At 39.8% G+C, this 21,176-nt stretch overlaps 1 protein-coding gene across 1 annotated transcript in view; it reads right to left on the reverse strand.

Annotated features, from left to right (window-relative positions):
* Nucleotides 1-533: 533 nt before the first annotated feature.
* Nucleotides 534-21,176, reverse strand: part of IL13RA1 (interleukin 13 receptor subunit alpha 1) — a 57,362-nt gene continuing 36,719 nt past the window's right edge. Inside the window, exons 9-11 of the mRNA XM_024559109.4 lie at nt 17,452-17,548; nt 14,570-14,654; nt 534-3,162 (exon numbers count right to left, since the gene is read on the reverse strand). Coding sequence (XP_024414877.1) covers nt 3,070-3,162; nt 14,570-14,654; nt 17,452-17,548 — 275 coding nt within the window. The 3' untranslated portion in view covers nt 534-3,069. The remainder of the gene's footprint in view (nt 3,163-14,569; nt 14,655-17,451; nt 17,549-21,176) is intronic.

The following is a 21,176-nucleotide window of genomic DNA, read 5'->3' on the forward strand; positions in this document are numbered from 1 at the left end:
CACACATCCTGGGGTGTGGACCCTGTGAAGACTCAGCCAATAACATGTGGTCTGGTTCAACCCAAATGAGAAAAACCCTCTGTGGTATTCAAACCATTTTGCTGTCATTACAGAAAATATGAAACTATATCACCTTCTCTTAAGAGGACAGCTATTGAGAACTGATTTTGTTAGACTCAAATCTAACCTGGTAATGTGATTAATTTATAACTAGGGGGTCCCCCTTCGTGTATATCATGACAGCTTCCTTAAAGTGTATTGTACTCTATTTTAAACTTAATATTAGAAAGCACCAGTTTTCCATTTCCCTTATTAACATATCTACAATTTATCAAATACTTAGATTTCTTAGTGCACAGCCTTATCAGAAAACACAGCCATACAGAGAACAGCAGGGAAGCTTATGATAAATGATTATTAGATAAAACAGCTATCTTGGAATTTTTCACATTTATTCTTTTAACTCCAATTTTTTATGCTGCCCACTCCTCACAATACTTTCCCCAAAATAATGCCAAAGGAAAACATTTGGGTGACATATAAAAAGACAATATTTATTTTATTCAGACTTTCCTATAAGCAGTTAAACACAATGATCCCTAGTTGAAGTTATTACCAAAAATGTTAACATCGTTTCACATATCCCTTTAGTGCCCAGATGAAGAAAACACTTATCTCAATGCAAGAATAAGAATGAACATTCTTACAGTAGGTTTACTTAAGTATATGGAGAAAACAATCTGTATAGGTTAGACATAAAATAGCAAATGAATGTACGACTTTCCTACAGGTGATGAGAATTGGGTGGGGGGAAAAGTAGGTTAGCAGTTGTGAGTATGTGAAACAGTTTATTCTTGTACTATTATTTATTAATTATTGTATTATTTTCCATATGAACAACTGTAAACCTACTTTCACTCTACCCAGTATTAAAGTCCCCAAGAGCTCCCAAGACCTGGGGATCACTTTTCAACAATTATAAAACAGCCATAGCTAGCTGCTCCCATAACTCACTGCCCCCTTTTCCCTCAACTATTTTACTGCTAAACGAGAATGGAAACAAAATACAATTTCTACACTCCCAGGATGCTTGAGAGTCAGCATCCCATGCTTGGGTAATAAGAATATCAAAGCACCCCCACCAATGCTATGTAAATAGGGTAACAGGAAAAATGGCTTTGGGTGAGGTATTTCAGTGTTTTGCTTCCCACAATTATAAAAGACCTGGCTAGGAAGGAATCTCGTTCTTACAAAGGAAAAGTAAATATGTTTTCTACAGAACAGTAGAACAAAGTGGAATATTCATGCCTGTCTCCCAGCCTCAATCTGATCTCAAAAATAAAAGCACAGGGAGGCAACACCTGGGCATCTACTCTTGCTCTGGACGCCAATTTTCTCCGAAAAGCCAGGGACACTGTGCTCCTCCTCTGCGGTGCAAGCAGGTTGCCACTTTCCCCCAAACCTGCGAAGAGCAGAGATCTCTGATCTCCCTTCCTCTAACAGCAGGAATTACAAGCAGTGTCATTTGACTAATACAAATGGGTGAATGTTTGAAAAACTGGTGATACAAATTTGTCAAGTTCCTACCTGTAATCTGAGTCTGTGTTGTAAGGAGAGAAACACCGGGGTTGGGGAAAGGCACTAGCATTTCCACACTACTTTAAATTTGGAGTAAGTAGGAGTAGAGGGAATACATATGTTGTGGAGATGAGTGAGAATGGAACCCTAACATATGCAAAAACTGCATACGAACGTTGGAGCCTTGGATGCTGGCTATCTATATAAGCCATAAAACCTACTATGAACTATTTGTGACAGTAAGGAAAAAGAGGAAAATAAAACGATTCCTTTTTACCAAGCGAATAGCAACATTCTAAGTGAAGATAATATCTCCTTTCTGTTTAGAAAATATGTAGACAAACAGTAAATGCTGAAAACCTTCAAATGAATGCAGACACATAGAAGTTACAAAATACGCAAAAACTAGTCACTGTCTCTCAGTCTACTGACAATTTACCTGAGCCGCAAATCACTCCCTGCTCCTCTAGGTGTTCTGAGCAGATTTATATTCTAATATCTATTGAAAGGTGAAAGACTACAATGAGGGAAAAGGCGAAGGGGAAATCAGATGTGGGAAGTTGAAAGATCAGATCAGGGGAATTGAAAGGTCTGGAAAATGACTGGTGGAGAAAAAGAAAGTGGTTAAGAACTGAGGAGTTCCAACCAGATTGTCTACCTTTTGAGGGAGATGCCTCACCCCTGGGGGCCTAGCACAGTCTGGACACATAGTAAATACTTGATTTGAGTAGAGATGGTGAAGGAAAAAAAAAAACAATATATCATTACAGAATGCAATGGTTCAAACTCTAATACTCAATAAGTCATTCTGTCTCTGCTGCCCTTAAAAGACTGCAATGGCTTTGAAAGGTCCCAGCAACAGAGGCTGCCTCTGCTTTGCCTGTAGGTGTCATCATCGTGGCCAACCAACGCTGATGTCTGGGCCTTTCAAGGCAGAGGAAAATGTTGCCAAAGGGATGATGATTCTAGCCTCTTATGTTTTAATAGCCACAAACATTATTTACTGGGATCCCAAACAACAGATAACAGATTTTTTTCAATTCTGTTTGATAGATCTTCTCTGTGACTTAAGTTTGGCATTAAGAGTTGCACCCAAAAATGAGTCCCCCCACAAATAAAATTGGTTGGTATTGTTTGACACAAATGATACAAAGCAGGCATAGATCCATCTCTCAGGCAGCTATCACAACTCTTGATAAGATTGACTCTATTGTCATCATCACTTTTTGCTTTGTCCCCTAAGTTTGTAACCTTCACAAAAGATGCCTGCTTTTATAATTCAACGAGAATAATTCCACTCTCTTCTCCAAAGGGCCAATTATTTTTAGTTTTTTGGTGCACAACAACATTAAAACCTGTGGCTCTTAGGAGCTGCCTGTTTTTAAATAGTCCAGTAGTTTTGGTTTCCATTTAACAAGCTCCCAGATAACAAATGGAGAACAGGATGAGTCTTCACAAAGTCATGATGAGGGTTAAAATAAATTATCCCCGTCACTGGGAGGTTCTCTTCAGGTTTTCTATCAGCACTACAGAGTCAGTTTCTTCTTTGGTTTGCTTCTCATAGATGTCATACTTCTTCCAGTGCTGAGAAAAAAGGAAAAAACACATACACGATGACTTTTCTAAACCATGTTCTTTCCCTGAGTACTCAGAGCCAATGGTTATTTTTAGCTTTGTGTGCACGGAACCATGAGCCTGTTATGTTTTTTTAACCTAAGAATCTTCATCTATTTGAACAACTAATTAAACAAAACAATCAGGAATTAACTTTAAAGAGGGAAAAGGCATGGGATTGTTATGTGACATTGAATGGCTATTGTAAAACATATACACATTTGGACATCTCCAAAATTAAAAACAAAGACTTCTGAAAAAGATTAAAAGACTGGCATACTTTTGTTACTTCAATTATTTTTACCTTTAATTCCTTACCATTCAAATTTGACCATTACTCCAGAGATATAATAGGTTCAAAAGGTCAGCCAGCATCTTAGTAAATGGCAGTATGAAATGTCCCCAAAATCTTAGTGCAGTGAAAACTTTTGAAATACCCTGTATTAACAGTCTCTAACAGTCTCATGTAACACAGTTTGCTAGAACAGGGAATCACGCATAAGTTAAGTTCACATTGAACTCAATTTAAGTGTGTCTCTTATAGTAAAAGCCAACACCCTGGTCCTTGCCATCTCTACTTACAAATCAAGGAAAAGGGTAAAACCGGAGCTCATCTGCACAAGAAAGTTGTTAGACTAAACCAAGGTCTGGCAAACCATGTTCTAAGGGCCAAAGCCCATAGGCCACTTGTTTTTGTTAATAAAGTGTTATTGGAACACAGCCACACAGCCACTTGTTTCTGTATGGTCTATGGCTGATTTCATGCTACAATAGCAGAGTTGAGTTGCTGTGACAGCAAATAAACACAGAAGATAATACCTTAAAAGAAACAGAAGATGAAAAGGAGGACTTTTTTAATCAAAAAGAAATGAAGGTGATAAAAATTATTCAAGAGGATGAGACAAATATCTAGAAAAAGAAAACCAGAGAACAGAATAACTAAAATCTGTAAGTGAAGAAAATTTTACTGAACATTTTTTTAAAACTCTGAAACTACATACTGAAAGGGCACAACATATACCTTGGAAAATTAATCCAGGATGACCAACAACATTAAGACATATTCTGGTAAAATTGTTGGACTTTGAAAAAAATCTTTTTTAAAAAGATCTTATTTGTTTTTAGAGAAAGGGAAAGGAAGGGAGAAAGAGAAGGAGAGAAACATCAATGTGAGAGAGATACATCAATTGGTCACCTCTCGTAGGTGCCCCGACCAGAGACAGAACCTGCAACCCAGGCAATATGCCCTGAAATGAGAGATCAAACCAGTGACCTCTCATTTTGTGGGATGATGCCCAACCAACTGAGCCACACCGGTCAGGGTGGGAAAAAAATCTTTTGACAAGCAGGCAAAAAATACCAAGTGTTTTAATACAGAATGAAAATTATGTTGCCAGTAGACTTTGGCAACATTTTGTGCCAGAAGAAAATGGAGGACACATTTCAGATACCCAAGTCAAGAATGTGTGAACCACAGATTTTATATCTAGCTAAAATGATTTCCAATTATTAATTGAGCAAACTCCACCAATGTGTAAACATTTTAGGAAATGTTGGTCCCATAAAAACTTCCTGAGAAAACTTTTAGAGCTTCAAACAACCAAAATGACTGGAGTGACATAAAGACAGCCAGTAGCCATCAAATACATATCCACACAGATGAGGGCTATAGGGACATAATATAATATAATATATAATGGCCTTCTGCACTGACGGTGTAGATACTGGACAACTTTTAAAATAGGGAGAGAATGGGGGAGAACAAAATCGCAAAATTACTCTTTTCAATAATTATTAAAAATTACTTTATAAGTTGTCCGAAGTTCACAAATTCTTATAGTTTCACCTATTTGTTTCCCACCTGTTAAATCTAAATGAAGTGAAACATGAGCACTTTATTAAAACATTTTATGTGATTGGTTAAAAGTGTGGAGTAAAGAATCAGGGTGCCTGGGCCCTTCTCCTTTGAGAGATCGGCCACCTTTCCTCCCCAAGCAGATCATGTCTTGGTAGACTTATTCTCATCTGTGGCAGCCAGGGGTGGGGGGGTGGTTGGCGGGGGGGCCCTACGGGCGGAGCTCCCCCACAACAGCCGGTGCTCAGGCCTCACACATAGAGTGAGGGGGAGGTAAACGGGCAGATTATTCCACCTTGAATCCTAAACATCCTCATTTTACTAGTGACTTTAATCAAGAGAAAAGGAAAATATGTCTAGTTCCTTATCTAACACATACACAGAATGAAGATTAATAACCAGAGACTTTATTATTTATTTATTTTTAGACTAAAAGTTGGGAAAAAAAAAAAAGAATCAGGATGCCTGGATGCAGATCCCAGCTCTGATAATGTCGGTTAAGTTTGGATCCTACCACTGCTATGTACTAACAATATTATATGTAATCCCCTGGTGCCTCATTTTCTTCATCTGTATAATGGAAAAATACCTACTTGCAGATGGGGACCAGTTAATGAGTAAAGTGCCTCAAAAAGTGTTTGATACATAGTAAAAGTTCAGTAAGCATGAACTATTATTATTATTGTTGGTATTGCTGTTATTCCATTTACCAATAAAAATATTTTCATTTTTTTTAAAGATTTTATGTATCCATTTTTAGACAGAGGGGAAGAGAGGGAGAAAGAGAGAGAGAGAAACATCAGTGTGTGGTTGCTTCTCACACGCCCCCAAGTGGAGATCTGGCCCACAACCCAGGCACGTGCCCTGACTGGGAATCAAACCGGCAACCTTGTGATTCGCAGGCCAGCACATAATCCACTGAGCCACACCAGCCAGGGCAGTATTTTCATTTCTCTATGTTGTTCACATAGCATTTAATATGATTATACCTGAGTGGTAGGATTAAGAGTGACTTTATTTTTCTCTTTTGATTATCTGTATTTCTAATTCCTCTATAATAAATATGTATTCGTTTAAAAGAAAATGTTTTCATTTTTAAAAATGCACCCTAAACATTATACTTTCATTGGTTTCTGGTCATGAGACCCAGTGCTTAGCTGTTTCAATGAGGTGAACCCTGCAGCAGAAAAGGCTTCTGAGGATATTCATTTCTTCGATTGCCTTGTTTCACTTTTGAAACTTGAATTACTCTCATTTTCACCCATCATCAGCATTATGGCCTTTCCCTGAACACTGCTTCTATGACTATGGACATATGAGGTAAAAGGAACAAACGGAAAGGCTCTGACCTATTCTTCAGTTTTGTAAATTGTATGTCAGTCTAATTTTAAAATTACGTGTAGAAAAAAATAAATCCACAAAATTACCAGTTCGCAATTCAATTCTCACACTTCTGGTTTTTTAAACAAGGTAATCAACAATAGAATAGTGGCCAAAGATGAAAAATATCATAGATGAAGAAAATCAGTGGTTAGGAGTCTAACACAACTGATTCAGGTGCCAGTAATCCAATCCTAGAAAAATAGTGTTATACAGGCTTTTATATTTTAAAGAAATAAACAAATTTCATGGTATAATGGAATATCAATTCTCAATTGAAGAGTACTTTCAAGATTTGGTTATTTCCCACAGTGAATTTTCCTAGAAGTGAAGTGTGTTTCATGGACGTAAGCACCACGCAAAACACTGGCCTTCTGTATACAAGTCAACTGATTATATGCCCCAGTCTTCTTCAGATCAACATTCACAATAGGAAGTTGTACAATATAAATTGAAGGTGCCCATGCCTTAAAATCATTGCAGCTTCAAAAAGAACTGTTCAATGTGGTGTGGAGGGGGCTAATATGGTACCATTGGATATGGCTAATAATCTAACCCTTCACTTTAAAAATTGAGGGAAAGAATAAAACACGTTTCTTGCCTTTCTAGCCAAAACTGAATTTCAGAAACAAAGAGTCCAGTTGATGACTGGAAGCAGTACTTTATAGAAAAGTGCCAGCTTATAAATGTAGATTAAATTATAGATGAGAAAGATCATCATTACACAACCCCTAATGAAATTACGGATTCAACTGGCATAAAAACATTAACTGAAGAGTTGACAGGGCACTAACGTAACACCACACAAATTATCATCAGGTGGCAAGGAGGAGATAAGTGTAGATGGCAGGAGGGGTCAATCTTAGTCTCACTAATGGTGGAACAACTGGACAGTATCTGTCTCTTGACAATTGGGACAGTTGGGAAAAATTTAAATATGGACTAAGTATTAGACGATACTAAGAAATGAATAATTCTTAAAGTGTGATCATGCTATTTTGACCATATAGGATAGCGTTCTTAGTTTTTAAAGAGATATACTGAACTTTAAAAAAATCAGCAATATTTGAAGTCAACTCCAAGTTATAAAGCTGCTTTCCAACTAGGAATGCAAAACTGGCACAGTTCTAAAAATATATTTGGTTTCCAAGAAGCAGTAAAAGAATAAATAAATTTTTGTGGATGAAAAATAAACACAGATACAAAGGAGAAGCAATCCCCTGTGTGCCCCCCTCGCCCAATATGGCCAGGAGCCCAATTACTCACAGAGAAAAGGCAAACAGCAAAAGAACAGGGACAAATGCTGTTGGCCAAAATGTTACTACAGTGATGAACAAAACACTTCAAAACACTAGAAACCTTAAGAAAAACTATGTAGAAGAATCAATTTATTTGTGGCCACACCTAAATAAGCTTTTAAAGAAACACTATTGGTGTTTAAAAAGGACATGGATTTATTTCTTTGTATTATGAGTCAATAACAGGCTATAATGGCTTCTCATTCAGGTTCTACAATTATTTCTCTATGTACTAGTCCTTCAGAAATTTCTTTGTAAGCCCCAATGTCCCCATCTCTCAAATGAGGAGGCAGGACTAGAATCTAGAGTTTTGAAAATTTATAATTAAAGAAATGTAATTAACGATGTAAATCTCCATCTCATTACATGACTCTAGGGCCACATTCATTCTGTAATTTGATGATTCTAGAATTAAGAGGATTGCTGCCACGTAGAGAAAGAAGATTGTTCATTTGGTTAAAAAGGAAACATGAAAATTTGTTCTATTACCCTATCCCCACTCTAGCACTTTTATTATACTTTCAGTATTTTTTAAAAGATTTCATTTCTTTATTTTTTGACAGAGGGGAAGGGAGGGAGAAAGAGAGGGAGAGAAACATCAATGTATGGTTGCCTCTCATGCGCCCCCAAGTGGGGACCTGGCCTGCAACACAGGCATGTGCCCCGACTGGGAATTGAACCGGCGACCCTTTAGTTTGCAGACCTACCACGCTCAATCCACTGAGCCACACTAGCCATGGCTATTACACTTTTAGTTTTAAACACCGATTTTATTTAATGGTCTGCAACCATCACAAACAAAAAATGAAATGCTTTTTGTGGTCCATCTTCTTAGTGTATCCGCCTCACCAAATTATAGCATTTTCTGACTCACAGTGACAACGTATTATCCTCTAGACAGCAAATTGAAAAAAAAAATTTTCCCTTTTCTGAGAAAGATAATTGATCTGATTTTGCTGTCAGTGTTACATCATTCATTTCATCACCAGGCTTGAAATCCTGAATTTTTATTTTACTTTCTCCCCACCTTTCATGACCCACATACAGTCATCAAGTCTAATTAGTTTCCTTCAATGTCTCTTGCATCAATTTACTCTGCTACCATCCTGGTTCAAGTCCCTATCACCTCTCAGACCTGGATGACTACAATATTCTCTCTTCCCTTTATAACGTATGCAGGGCTTCTTTTTATCAGAAAACTAACACATGCTCACTATACACAATTTGGAAATTTCATAAAGGTAGAGAGAGAATGATATCAATTATCCAATGGGCCCAGAGATGATCCTTTTGACCCATTTCTAACCACTCACTGTTCTGTGTAAACATTCATTCATTTTTTAAAAAAAAATAGGATTATAGCCCTGATTGGTGTGGCTCACTGAGTCGGGCCATGTCATCCTGCGAACCAAAAGGTCGCTGGTTCAATTCCCAGTCAGGGCACATGCCTGGGTTGCGGGTTCAGTCCTAGTTGGGAGCACCTTTGAGACACAACTGATTGATGTTTCTCTAGCACATCGATGTTTCCCTGCCTCTCTTGTCCCTCTCCCATCTCTAAGAATAAACAAATACAATATATTTTTAATTAGGATTATAATGCACTATACATTGATTATATGTTACTGTTATATCATGATATGTTTTACTTGACATTAAATGTTTTGAAAAGCAAACTTCTTAAAAACTACTTTCAGTTGCTGATGTTTCATGGTTTCTAATTCTTCATGTTAAAAACAAATGCTGCATTGACTATCCTTGTGCCATTGTTAGATTATTCCCTTAAAATAGATCCCTAAACGTATAATTACAAGATCAAAGATTCTTGTTACAATTTACCAAGTTGCTCTCCAGCAAGAAAAGTGCCAGCTCCCCACTCACTTATTAACACTGCATATTATCACTTTTTAGAAATGTATTAGGCTGGAAATTTATATCTCATCAATGCTTTGGTTGGTATGCCTTGTGTGTATTAGTGAGTCCAAACATGTTTTCACAGATATTGGACATTTGTGTTATTGCACTTTGACTGGCTTTCATTCTGCTAAGAGGGGTAGTAAACTTCAAATGCCTTTTAGGGGTCTGAAACCACACTGGGAATTGGGAATGGTAGGGCCTGAGATGAACTGGAGAGTGTGTCCTGCTCAAAATTCCAAAGTGAAAAAATTAAATTCACCATGCTGCCCAAATAAAACACCTATGGGGCAAATTCATGAGTAGTTTCCCAGTTTGCTACAAGCTAGTGCCTCCCATCTTTAATCGGAATTTAATCTCCCCTCCTATTGTCAGAATGGCATTCCTATTACTTTCCTATATAAATTCAGCCATAATGTGATGTTTTTGTCAGAACTCCTCTCCCCCAACCTTCTATTTCTATCATACAGAAGTCTTCAAAGGAGGTAAGGTGCTTGAAGACAAGCATTCTCTCTCACAAAAGGCAATGCAGCACATTGGAAAGAAAGAATTCTAAAATCAGACAGTCCTGTGTCAAATCCCACATAACCACCTACTAGCCTTGCTGATGCTTCATTTCCTCATTTGTAAAATGGTACTAACAGCCCTGGCTGGTATGGCTCAGTAGATTGAGTGCTGGCCTGAAAACCAAAGGGTCGCCAGTTCAATTCCAGGCATGTGTCAGGGCACATGCCTGGGTTGTGGGCCAGGGCCCCACTTAGGGGCGCATGAGAGGCAACGATGTTTCTCTCTCTCTCCCTCTCTCTCTCCCTCCTTTCCCCTTTCTCTAAAAATAAATAGACATCCAGCCAAAAAATCCACCCAAAATGGAGGCATAGGTAGATATAGTTTGCTTCCTCATACAACGGACAGAAGGACCAACAATTTAAAAACAAAAACAACCACAACAGCCAGAAAGCCAAACTGTATGGAATGCTGACAACCAAGGAGTTAAAGAAGAAACATTCATCCAGACCAGTAGGAGGGGCAAAGACAGGCAGCCAGTGGGGAGAGGTTGTGCAGCAAGGCAACAGACCTGGCCAGGTCAGGAAGCAGGTAGCACACTTGGCGGTCCCACACTCATGTGTGAATAAGCCAGGAGGAACAACTGGGGAGTGAGACAGACAACACAACCCAGGGTTCCAGCACAGTGAAATAAATCCTCAAAACTTCTGGCTGTAAAAATCTGTGGGGGTTGCAGTAGTGGGAGAAAAATCTCAGCCTTACAGGAGAGTTTGTCAGACAGACCCTCATGGTCCTAGAATGTACACAAGACCACCAGCCAGGGAATCAGCACCAGAAGGGCCCAACTTGCTTGTGGGTAGCGGAGGAAGTGACTGAAAGCGGGGCGAGAGCCGAGCAAGCAGCATTATTCCCTCTCGGATCCGTCCCCCACATACAGTATCAAAACACAGCAGAGTGGGTTGCCCCGCCCTGGCAAATATCTACAGCTCCACCCCTTACAAAGTAACAGCTGTGTCAAGACAAAAAAAATATGGCCCTAATGGTAAAAACTCCAAAAAAAGGACTAAGTGACAAAGAGATAGTCAACCTATCAGAATCAGGATGCTCACAGAAATGGTGGAATGTAGTCACAAAATAGAGGAAAAAGTAAAGGCTATGCAAAGTGAAATAAGGAAAAATATACAGGGAACCAACAGTGACAGGAAGGAAACTGAGACTCAAATCAATGATTTGGAGCAGAAGGAAGAAATAAACATTCAACTAGAACAGAATGAAAAATAAGAATTCATGACAAGAGGCTTAGGAACCTCTAGGACAAGTTTAAATGTTCCAACATCTGAAGCATAGGGGTGCGAGAAGGAGAAGAGGAAGAGCAAGAAATTGAACACTTATTGGAAAACATAAGGAAGGAGAATTTCCCCAATCTGGCAAAGGAAATAGACTTCCAGGAAGTCCAGGAAGCTGAGAGAGTCCCAAAGAAGTTGGACCTAAGGAAGCACACACCAAGGCACATCATAATTAAGTTACCTAAGATTAAAGATAAGGAGAGAATCTTAAAAGCAGCAAGAGAAAAGGAGATAGTTACCTACAAAGGAGTTCCCATAAGACTGTCAGCTGATTTCTCCAAAGAGACCTTACAGGCAAGAAGGGGCTGGCAAGTAGTATTCCAAGTCATGAAAGGCAAGGACCTCCATCCAAGATTACTCTATCTAGCAAAGCTACCATTTAGAATGGAAGGGCAGATAAAGTGCTTCTCAGATAAGGTCAAGTGAAAGGAGTTCATCGTCACCAAGCCCTTATTATATGGAATGTTAAAGGGACTTATCTAAGAAATACAAGATTAAAAACTATGAGCAGTAAAAATGACAACAAACTCACAAGTATCAACAACTGAACTTAAAAAAAAAAAAAAACCTAAAACAAACAAAGGAAACAACTAGAACAGGAACAGAACCACAGAAATGGACATCACATGAAGGGTCATCAGAGAGGGGAATGGGGGGAAATGTATAGAGAATAAGTAGCATAATTGGTAGGTACAAAATAGACAAGAGGAGGTTAAGAATAGTATGGGAAATGGAGAAGCCAAAGAACTTATATGTACAACCCACAGACATGAACTAAGGGGGGAAGGGGAATGCTGGTGGGGGTGGGGGTGCAGGGCAGAGGGGGATAAAAAGGAGAAAAGAATGGGACAACTGTAATAGCATAATCGATAAAAATATTCTTTAAAAATAAAAACAAATAGCCCTGGCTGCTGTAGTTCAGTGAGTTGAGCACAGGCTGTGAACCAAAGAGTCATCAGTTCAATTCCCAGTCCAGGCACATGCCTGGGTTGCAGGCCAGGTCCCCATTGGGGTCCACATGAGAGACAGCCACACAATGATGTTTCTCTCCCTGTCTTTCTCCCTCCCTTCCTTTCTCTAAAAATAAATCAATTAATTAAATACATAAAAGAAATAAAATAAAAATAAATAAATGAAATCTTTTAAACAATTTTTTTTAAAATGGTACTAATGGCACCTACGCCACAGGGTTTGTGAGCATTCAGTAAGGGAATATCAGAAAAGCACTTAGTACACTGTCCGGCACACAGCAGGTTTTTAATGGCTGGTTGGAGCTGTTGTTAGAGTACTTACACAATTCCCAACCTCCAGGATCTATCACAGTAGCTGGTGAAATGAAGAAAGAGGTGGGGGAGTAATCTGAAGGCAAATATCTATAACAATGATTTTCAAAGTCTGGTCTACATACTATCTTCCCAGGATTGGAATCATCTGTGGGCCCCTGGCAACTATGCAGACTTCTGGGGCCCATCCCAGACTTGCTAAATCAGAATTTCTAGAGCTAGGGCCCAGGATTCTATATTGTTACAAATATCCTAGGGGGTTGTAACTCAACTAAAGTTGAAGCACCACTGGTTGCCATATTCACCTCAGTTACCATGTACAATCTCTTCCTCAAATAGCTGACTTCTGGACCTACCTCGACCTACCTGCCTGGTAGTGCCCTGCCCCTCAGGGTCTGGCAAAGTTACCCACTGTCTTCCAGCATGACTTGGTGTAAAAGTGATCCAAATGAAGCATCCTTAGCTAGCATGTCAGCCTCCGTGCCTTACTTCCCTAGTTACGTATCATCGCTGCCACTGTGAATCACTCATTATTACAAGAATTGTTTGGAAACTAAAGATAAATGGAAAGTATTATCAATAGTAATACAAATCACTGACACTTACTAAGGATCTATAATATGCCAGGCACACTAAGTAGTTTTTATGTATGAAATAAATTTAATCCATATAACAATGTTATGAGGCAGGTGTTATTATTACTTCTCATTTACAAATGGGAAAGCTGAGGCACAGAAGATTAAGGAAATTACTTTAGGTCAAAGAGATGGTAAATGACACAGCAGAGACTGGAATCCAGACAATCTGACTCCAGAGCCCAGGCTATTACCTATCGTGCTAAACTACTTCCCTCAATTAACTGCCCTATGCCTCATGTTAATAATTTTAGATTATAAAATAATACTGATATTCATTTTATTTAATGTCTTCATTGTTTTATTTGGGTGAATGTATTGATTAGAAAAACTTCAAACCCCTTTGTTCCCATAAGGTTTTAGGTTTTCCAGCTACAGCTTCTAACATCAGAGTTTGCAACAAACTAACTGTAACAGTTGGGGTGGGGTTGCTTTGCTTCCATGCATTCAGAGGCCAGCTTTCCAGGCAATAGCATGAACAAAATCTATTTCAGTTGTTGACCCTATGTTTATAGCTCCCCAAATCAAGCTGTAAAAATTATTCCAAGAGTCAGAAGCCTTGCCTATTGGGCCAGTTTCATAATAGAGGCCCTTCCCCCTCATGTTTACATCAAATTTGTCCCCTGCCCCAGAGAGAGAATGAAGCCAAGTGCTATGATAAAGTATTCTGGACACTTCTTAACTGCTATGCTTGGACTGAGACACAACATTTCCAATGAGCTCTTCATTAATGTTTTAGATAAAATGTAGTTCCAAATAACCAATTTCGAAGGGTGATTCTGACACAGGCTACGACATGGATGAACCTTGAAAACATTATGCTAAGTGGAAGAAACCAGACACAAAAGGGCATATATACTGAAGGATTCCACTTACATGAGGTACCAAGACTAGGCAAATTCAGAGAGACAGAAAGTAGAATAGAGGTTACCAGGGGCTGGGGGTTATTGTCTAATGGGCACAGTTTCTGTTTGGGAAGACGAAAACTTGTGGAAATAGTGACGTTTGCACAACATTATAAATGTACTTAATGCCATTGAACTGCACCCTAAAAATGGTTAAAATGGTAAATTTTATGTTATGTATATTTTACCAAACTTAAAACAAATCCCATAGTTTAAAAAAAATAAAACCCAACTTGGAATCTCATGGAGTCAGTGCTTACCAGGGTATCATCATTCTGGTCTCCAAACATTTCTTTAAAAATCTTGCCAGGATCAGGAATTGGAGGGAATATAATGATCTTGAGCCTTTAAGAAAACATAAACATTTTTTGATCAAATCTTTCACCCCATAGAACGTCACACTTAAATACAGCCATGCTAAAAGAAGGCTTGGAAAAAAGATATGGTAAACAAGATATCTTTTGTGATAGAGCAGTTGTAAAAAAATTCCTTAAAAAAAAGTTTCATTTATTTATTTAAGAAAGAGAGGGAGAGAGAGAAATAAAAGAAAACACAGATTTGTTGTTCCACTTATCTATGCATTCATTGGTTGCTTCTTGCATGAGCTCTGCCTGGGGGATCTAACCCACAACCTTGGTGTATTGGGACAAGGTTCTAAGCAACTGAGCTACTCGGCCAGGGCAATAAATTTCTAAAACAAGCTGAGAAATCAATGTCCAAAGAGGATCAAGTGTGGGTGGAGTAAAGGGACCTTCAGGATAAGCAGACAACCTGTAACGTACTATTTAAATGTTTTTCCTGATTTATTGAGATATAATTGACAAATTAAAAGTGTACAAATTTGGCCCCGATTGGCATGGCTCAGTTGGTTGGGCGTTGACCCACAAAGCAAAAGGTTGCTGCTTCTCCCTTTTCCCCATCAGGGCACGTGCCTGGGTTGTAGGTTTGGCCCCCGGGTGGGGCGCATATGAGAGGCAACACATTGGTGTTTTTCTCTCCCATCGATGTGTCTCTCCCTCTCTTTATCCCTCCCTTCACCTTTCTCTGAAAGTAAATAAAACCTTTTTTAAAATTGTACATATTTGAAGTATATGTACAATGCGATGTTTGATATACATATATATTGTGAAGTGATCACTGTAATCAAACTAATTTACACATGCATCATTTCACGTAGTTATGACTGTGTATGTGTGATACCCTATCATTTAATAATAATGCTTTAGTTAACACAGACCAGATGGGAGCTTGCTGTTTATGATTTTGAAAAAAAATAATCTAAGAACAGGGTACATTCCTTTTTTATTTTTCTTTTTGTCACTTCACTCCTCTATTTTTACTCCACTTTGGTGGACTACCTCATCTTCTAGATCTCTGCGCACTGGTGTGCCTCAGGGTTCAGCCTTCCGTCCTCTTTTTCTCACTCTCTTTATGAGCCCTTTCTTCCAGTCTTAGGGCTTTAAACTCATTTGCACGCCAAGGACTTCCAAAATTCTCTCTCCAGCCCAGACCTCTCTTAAACTCCAGATTCATGTATACAACTACCTATTTAACATTTCTACTTGGCTGTCTAATAGGCGTCTCAAATTTACCGTGTTCAGAAATGAAGTTCTCACCTTTACATTGAAACCAACCCTCCTCCCAAATTTCTCTACCATAGTAAATAGCTCCAGCATTCACTCAGTTTGCTGAAGCCAAAAATCTCAGTTATGTTTGAATCCTCAATTTCCGCCCCGTATCCACAGGGAAGTAGCCATCAGCTGGTGCTATTCTATCTTCAAACTATATCTCACGTCAGACCTGTTCTTACTCCATTGTCAACCATCTAGCCTAGGCTACTCTCATCTTTCCCCTAAACTAATCTGCCTGCTTCCATTCTTGCCTATTCTTCACTCAGCTAGTTGCTGAGTGAAGATCACTATAGTTTAGTGATCTTTGGTGGCAGGTAAATTAGATCACGTCCCTCCCCTGCTTAAAACTTGCCAATGTTTCCCCTTTATGCTTAGGATAAAAGCTCAATCCCTGCCATGGCCTACATGATGCAGCCCTGCCAATCTCTCCAGCCTCATCTCCTGTTGCTTTCTCTCTTGCACACTCTACTCCAACAAGACACATGAAGTTCATCCCCACCTTGGAGGATTTGCACTTGCCCTTCTCTTGGTCTGGAATACTCTTTCTCTGAATATCTAGCCTTTCTCCCTACTACCCACACAACTTTATACTCACTAAGTGAAGTTGTAGTATTTATGATTTGTTTTATATACATATATAATTTGTTTTATATGCATATATATCCCTCCCATTAGAATGTAGATAGGGAATTTGTACTGTTCACTGCTGTCACGCCAGCAATAAGGACAGTGACTGGCACATAGTTAGGCATTCAATAAATGTATTTACTGAAGGAGCAAACGATAGCACCAGACTTGTCTCTATGGTAAGACAGAGGAAGGAAAACAGCTCTGGCTGGGGTGGCTCACTGGATTGAGCACCGGCCTGCAAACCAAAGGGTTGCTGGTTCATTTCCCAGTTGGGGCACATGCCTGGGTTGCGGGCCAGGTCCCCAGTAGGGGGCGTGTGACAGGCAACCACACATTGATGTTTCTCTCCCTCTCTTTCTCCCTCCTTTCTCCTCTAAAAATAAATAAATAAAATCTTTAAAAAAAGAAAGGAAAACATTCTCAAGGTTTAACATACAGTATTAAATTTCTCAAATACCATTACAGATGACTTGGTGAAGTTCTCATTCCTATGGAAATCAGTAGCAACCTGATTTGCATTCATACCAGACAGTTCATTAATTAGTAATGGTCTCCATTTCTAAAACTTCATTCTAAACAGCTATCAACTAAGTATCAATAAATTAGGCATTTGAAAGAGTAGAGTTAACACAGGCCTTACCAATAATTCTAAACACATGCAAAGGGAGCTGTCCCGAGCGGAGCCCTAGGAAACTAATCTAACACTTTCCTCACCAGAAAATGTGTATAATAATATTGCTTTGCCATGTCATAGTACCAAACACCAGTTATAATCCAAATTCCTTTAACACACTGGGCAAACGTCAAACACCCACATGGAGTAATAACCTTAGCAACCGGGCTAGCATGAACTTTCAAGCTTGCTTGAGCAGCTGCCTTACCTTTTTAGATAAAGCAGGAGGACTATGATTGCACCTGCAACAATGACTGGAATGATGAGTAACATAATTATGTAGAGTGTGGCACTGGTCTTCTTACCTGGAAAATGAAAAGCAAACAGAAAGATATGAGAAATCAAATCCTTTCAAAAGTAAACCAAGCAACAGCTCTATTAGAGACTAGTGAGATCACAGATATTTCTGCCCTTGACCTCAACCTATTTTCCAAAAGATTTCAATTATCTTATCTTCTGTTATCTTGATACGGGGTGGGGGGGGACGCATCCTGCTCTGGTACCTAAAATTCCATGAATCAATGAACAGCTTAGAAAGTATCTGAAACTAAGATATCTTAACAGGTTTCAGACACTATTAACAAATATGTTATATCTATTAAATATGTCATCTGATTAACAGTGACTATCTTTTCTTATTGGTTACTTAATACTATTAGAACAACTAAAATCATCCTATCAACAACTACCACTACTACCATTCTTAACTGAGCATCTACTATATGTCTGGTACCATACTAGGTGCTTCTACATGCTTATATCTATGCTATAGAAATAGATAATATTGTCTCCTATTTACACAGATGAGAAGGATAAGGCTCAGGGTGGTTTACTGGCCTGTGCCTAAGGGTTTAGTAAGTGATGGAGCCAAGCCTCAAATCCAGAACTGTCCAATTCCAGTGTTTCATTAACTGCCCTGTTATACCTAACACATGAAATATCATATGTCTATTTATTTGCTTATCTTTTCCACAAGAGCATGAACATTTAGAAAGCATCAAGGTCTAACATCATTGTTTTAGGTAGCCTCTAAGATGACCCCAAATGATATTCAGGAGACCCCTGCCTCCTGATATTCATACTCTTGTGTAATTGCTTGCCCTTGAGGGTGGGCTGGACTAATTGGCTCATCTGTGAAGAACTGAATAGCAACAGTGATCAGATGTCATTTCCAAGATCAAGTTATAAGATTGTGGTTTTCATAATGGGTGTTCTCTAATACTTTTTTTTTTTTTTCTCTTGGATCAGTCACTTGGGGAAGCCAGCTGCTGCTATGTCATGAGGTAGCCTCTGTGGGGAGAGCCATGTGGCAAGAAACTGAAGAAGGTCTCTGTATTAATTTCCTAGAATTGCTGTAACAAATCACCATACCTTGGTCGGTTTAAAATAACAGAAATATATTCTGTCACAGTCCTGAAGGCTAAAAGTCCAAAATGAAGGTATCAACAGGGACATGCTCCCTCTGGAGGCTCTAGAGAAGAATCCCTCCTTGCCTGTTCCTAGTTTCCAGTAGTTCCCAGAATACTTGGTTTTCCTTGGCTTGCAGCTGCATCACTCCAATTGCTGCCTCGATCTTCACATAGTCTTCTTCCGTGTGTGTTTGTATGTCTCTGTATCCTCTCTTCTTCTGTTTTTATATTATATTTTATTGATTATGCTATTACAGTTGTTCCAATTTTCCCCCTTTGCCTCCCTACCCCCAGCACCCCCTACTCCCTCAGGCCATCCCCAAAACATTGTTCATGTCCATGAGTCATGAGTATAAGTCCTTTGGCTACCCCATTCTCTATACTGTGCTTTACATCCCCATGGTTCTTCTGTAACTACCTATCTGTACTTCCTAATACCCTCTCCTCTTCACCCATTCTCTCCCTCCCGTCTCCCATCTGGCAACCTTCTGGTAACTAACTTCTTTTCTCTTGCTGCTTTTAAGAGTCTTTCTATCTTTAACCTTAGGCTTTTTAATTATGAAGTGTCTTGGTGTGGGACTTTTTGCAACCATCATAATCGGAATTCTCTGTGCTTCCTGGACTTGCATGTCTATTTCCTTCACCAAATTAGGGAAGTTTTCTTTCATTATTTTCTCAAATAGATTTCCAATTTCTTGCTCTTTCTCTTCTCTTTCTGGCATCCCTATGATGTGAATGTTGGACCTCTTGAAGTTCTCCCAGAAGCTGCTTATACTATCCTCGTGTTTTGGGATTCTTTTTCTTCTTGTTCTGATTGGTTGTTTTTATGGGAGGGATTTACCCAGTCCAGTCAGCTGCAAGGATTGGTTGTGACCACTGACCACCAACCTCCACCCTCCATGGAGGATCAGCTATGCAGGGGCAGGGTGGTGATGCTCTGACATGGTCTGTAGTCACCCAGGGGGTGCACTGGCCCCGGGGCTTCCTGGGTGGTGCAGGCCAAGGTCAGCTCCTACCTGTGTTTTCCCTGGGACCATTCTCCCGGAGCTATAAAGCAATCTGAGATGGCTGCTACTTGTGCTGGGCTTGGATATTTATTCCCAGGCTAAGCCAAGCTGTGAATCTAGGCTGGCTGCTGCTAGTGCTGGGCCTGGGGCTTACTGAGGCCAGCTGTTGCTTGTTTGACAGGATTTAGAAGCCAAGACCAGCTGTTCTCATGGAAAAGCAGCTTGGGTGGGCCTATAAGTTGGGTGGGGGAAAGCCTCTGGGGATCTCCAAGGTGGGTCAGTGTTAGCCAGGTTGATGGAGTCTCAGATATGGCACCAGCCTTCTGGCTGTGTGTGTGCGGGGGGGGGGGCGGGGGGGGGGCTTAGAAAAGGGACAATGGCCTCCACTGGCCTTGATGACAGACACCTCAATTCCTCCTTGTATACCACTGGTGCCTTTCAAGCTGCTACCCCAGTGCTGGAGCTCAGAGGGAGTGAGTCTGAGTTGGTGAGTCTGTGTGTGGGTTCTTTAAGAGAAAATGCTTGGGGCTTCATCAGTTTCCTCCCCTCACTTAATCCCCACTGGTTTTTGCAGCCAGAAATTATAGGGGCTTATATTCCTGGCACTGGAACCCTGGGCTGGGCAGGCCTGGTGTGGGTCTGGGGCTGCTCGCTCCGAGATACCCATCCCAATTTTTTATCTACGTGGGTGTGGGACCAGCCTGTTCCACATCTACACCCCTCTTATCAGTCTGGATGGATGCGGTTTCTTTCATTCTGTAGTTGTCAGACTTCTATTCAGACCCATTTCTGATGTTCCTGAGTGGTGGTTGTTCCATATTTTAGTTGTAATTTTGATGTGGTTGTGCGAAGAGGTGAGCCATGTCTGTCTACGCTGCCATCTTCCCTCTCTTCTTCTTATAAGAATACCAGTCATTGGATTTAGGGTCTACTCCAAGCCTCATCTCAACTTAATCATATCTGGAAAAATTCTTCCAAATAAGGTCACATTCACAGGTACCAAGAGTTAGAACTTGAACATATCTTTTTGGGGGATACAACTGAGGTTCCCCAAGAACCACATTAGTAGTGAGCTTGGAAGTGGACTATGTAGCCCCAGTCAGGCTTTCAGATGCCCTCTAGTCCCCACTGATAGCTTGACTGTAACCTCATGAGAGACCCTAAGCCAGAGGTACCTAGATAAGCTGTGCCCAGATTCCCGACACACAGAAAGAAACTGTGAGATGATAAATATGTGTTTTTAAAGCCACTATATTTAGGGGCGATTTGTTATACAACAATAGATAACATATACAACCATGTCTGGCACATATCTTGTTCAGTGTCTCAATTAATAGGGAATTGACTACCTCGACAACCTGTGTCTGACTGTTAGATAGCTGTTTGAAAGTTCTTAAGTTGGTCCTATTTTGCCCCATGGAGCCACAGAAAAGGCATGGAGCCTGCTGCCTATTTCCTCTTCTACCTGACAACACCTCAAATGTTAGGGTTTATCAATCATAACTCCCCAAGCTTAT

Source organism: Desmodus rotundus, chromosome X (genome assembly GCF_022682495.2).
Source record: "Desmodus rotundus isolate HL8 chromosome X, HLdesRot8A.1, whole genome shotgun sequence".
Taxonomy (NCBI): domain Eukaryota; kingdom Metazoa; phylum Chordata; class Mammalia; order Chiroptera; family Phyllostomidae; genus Desmodus; species Desmodus rotundus.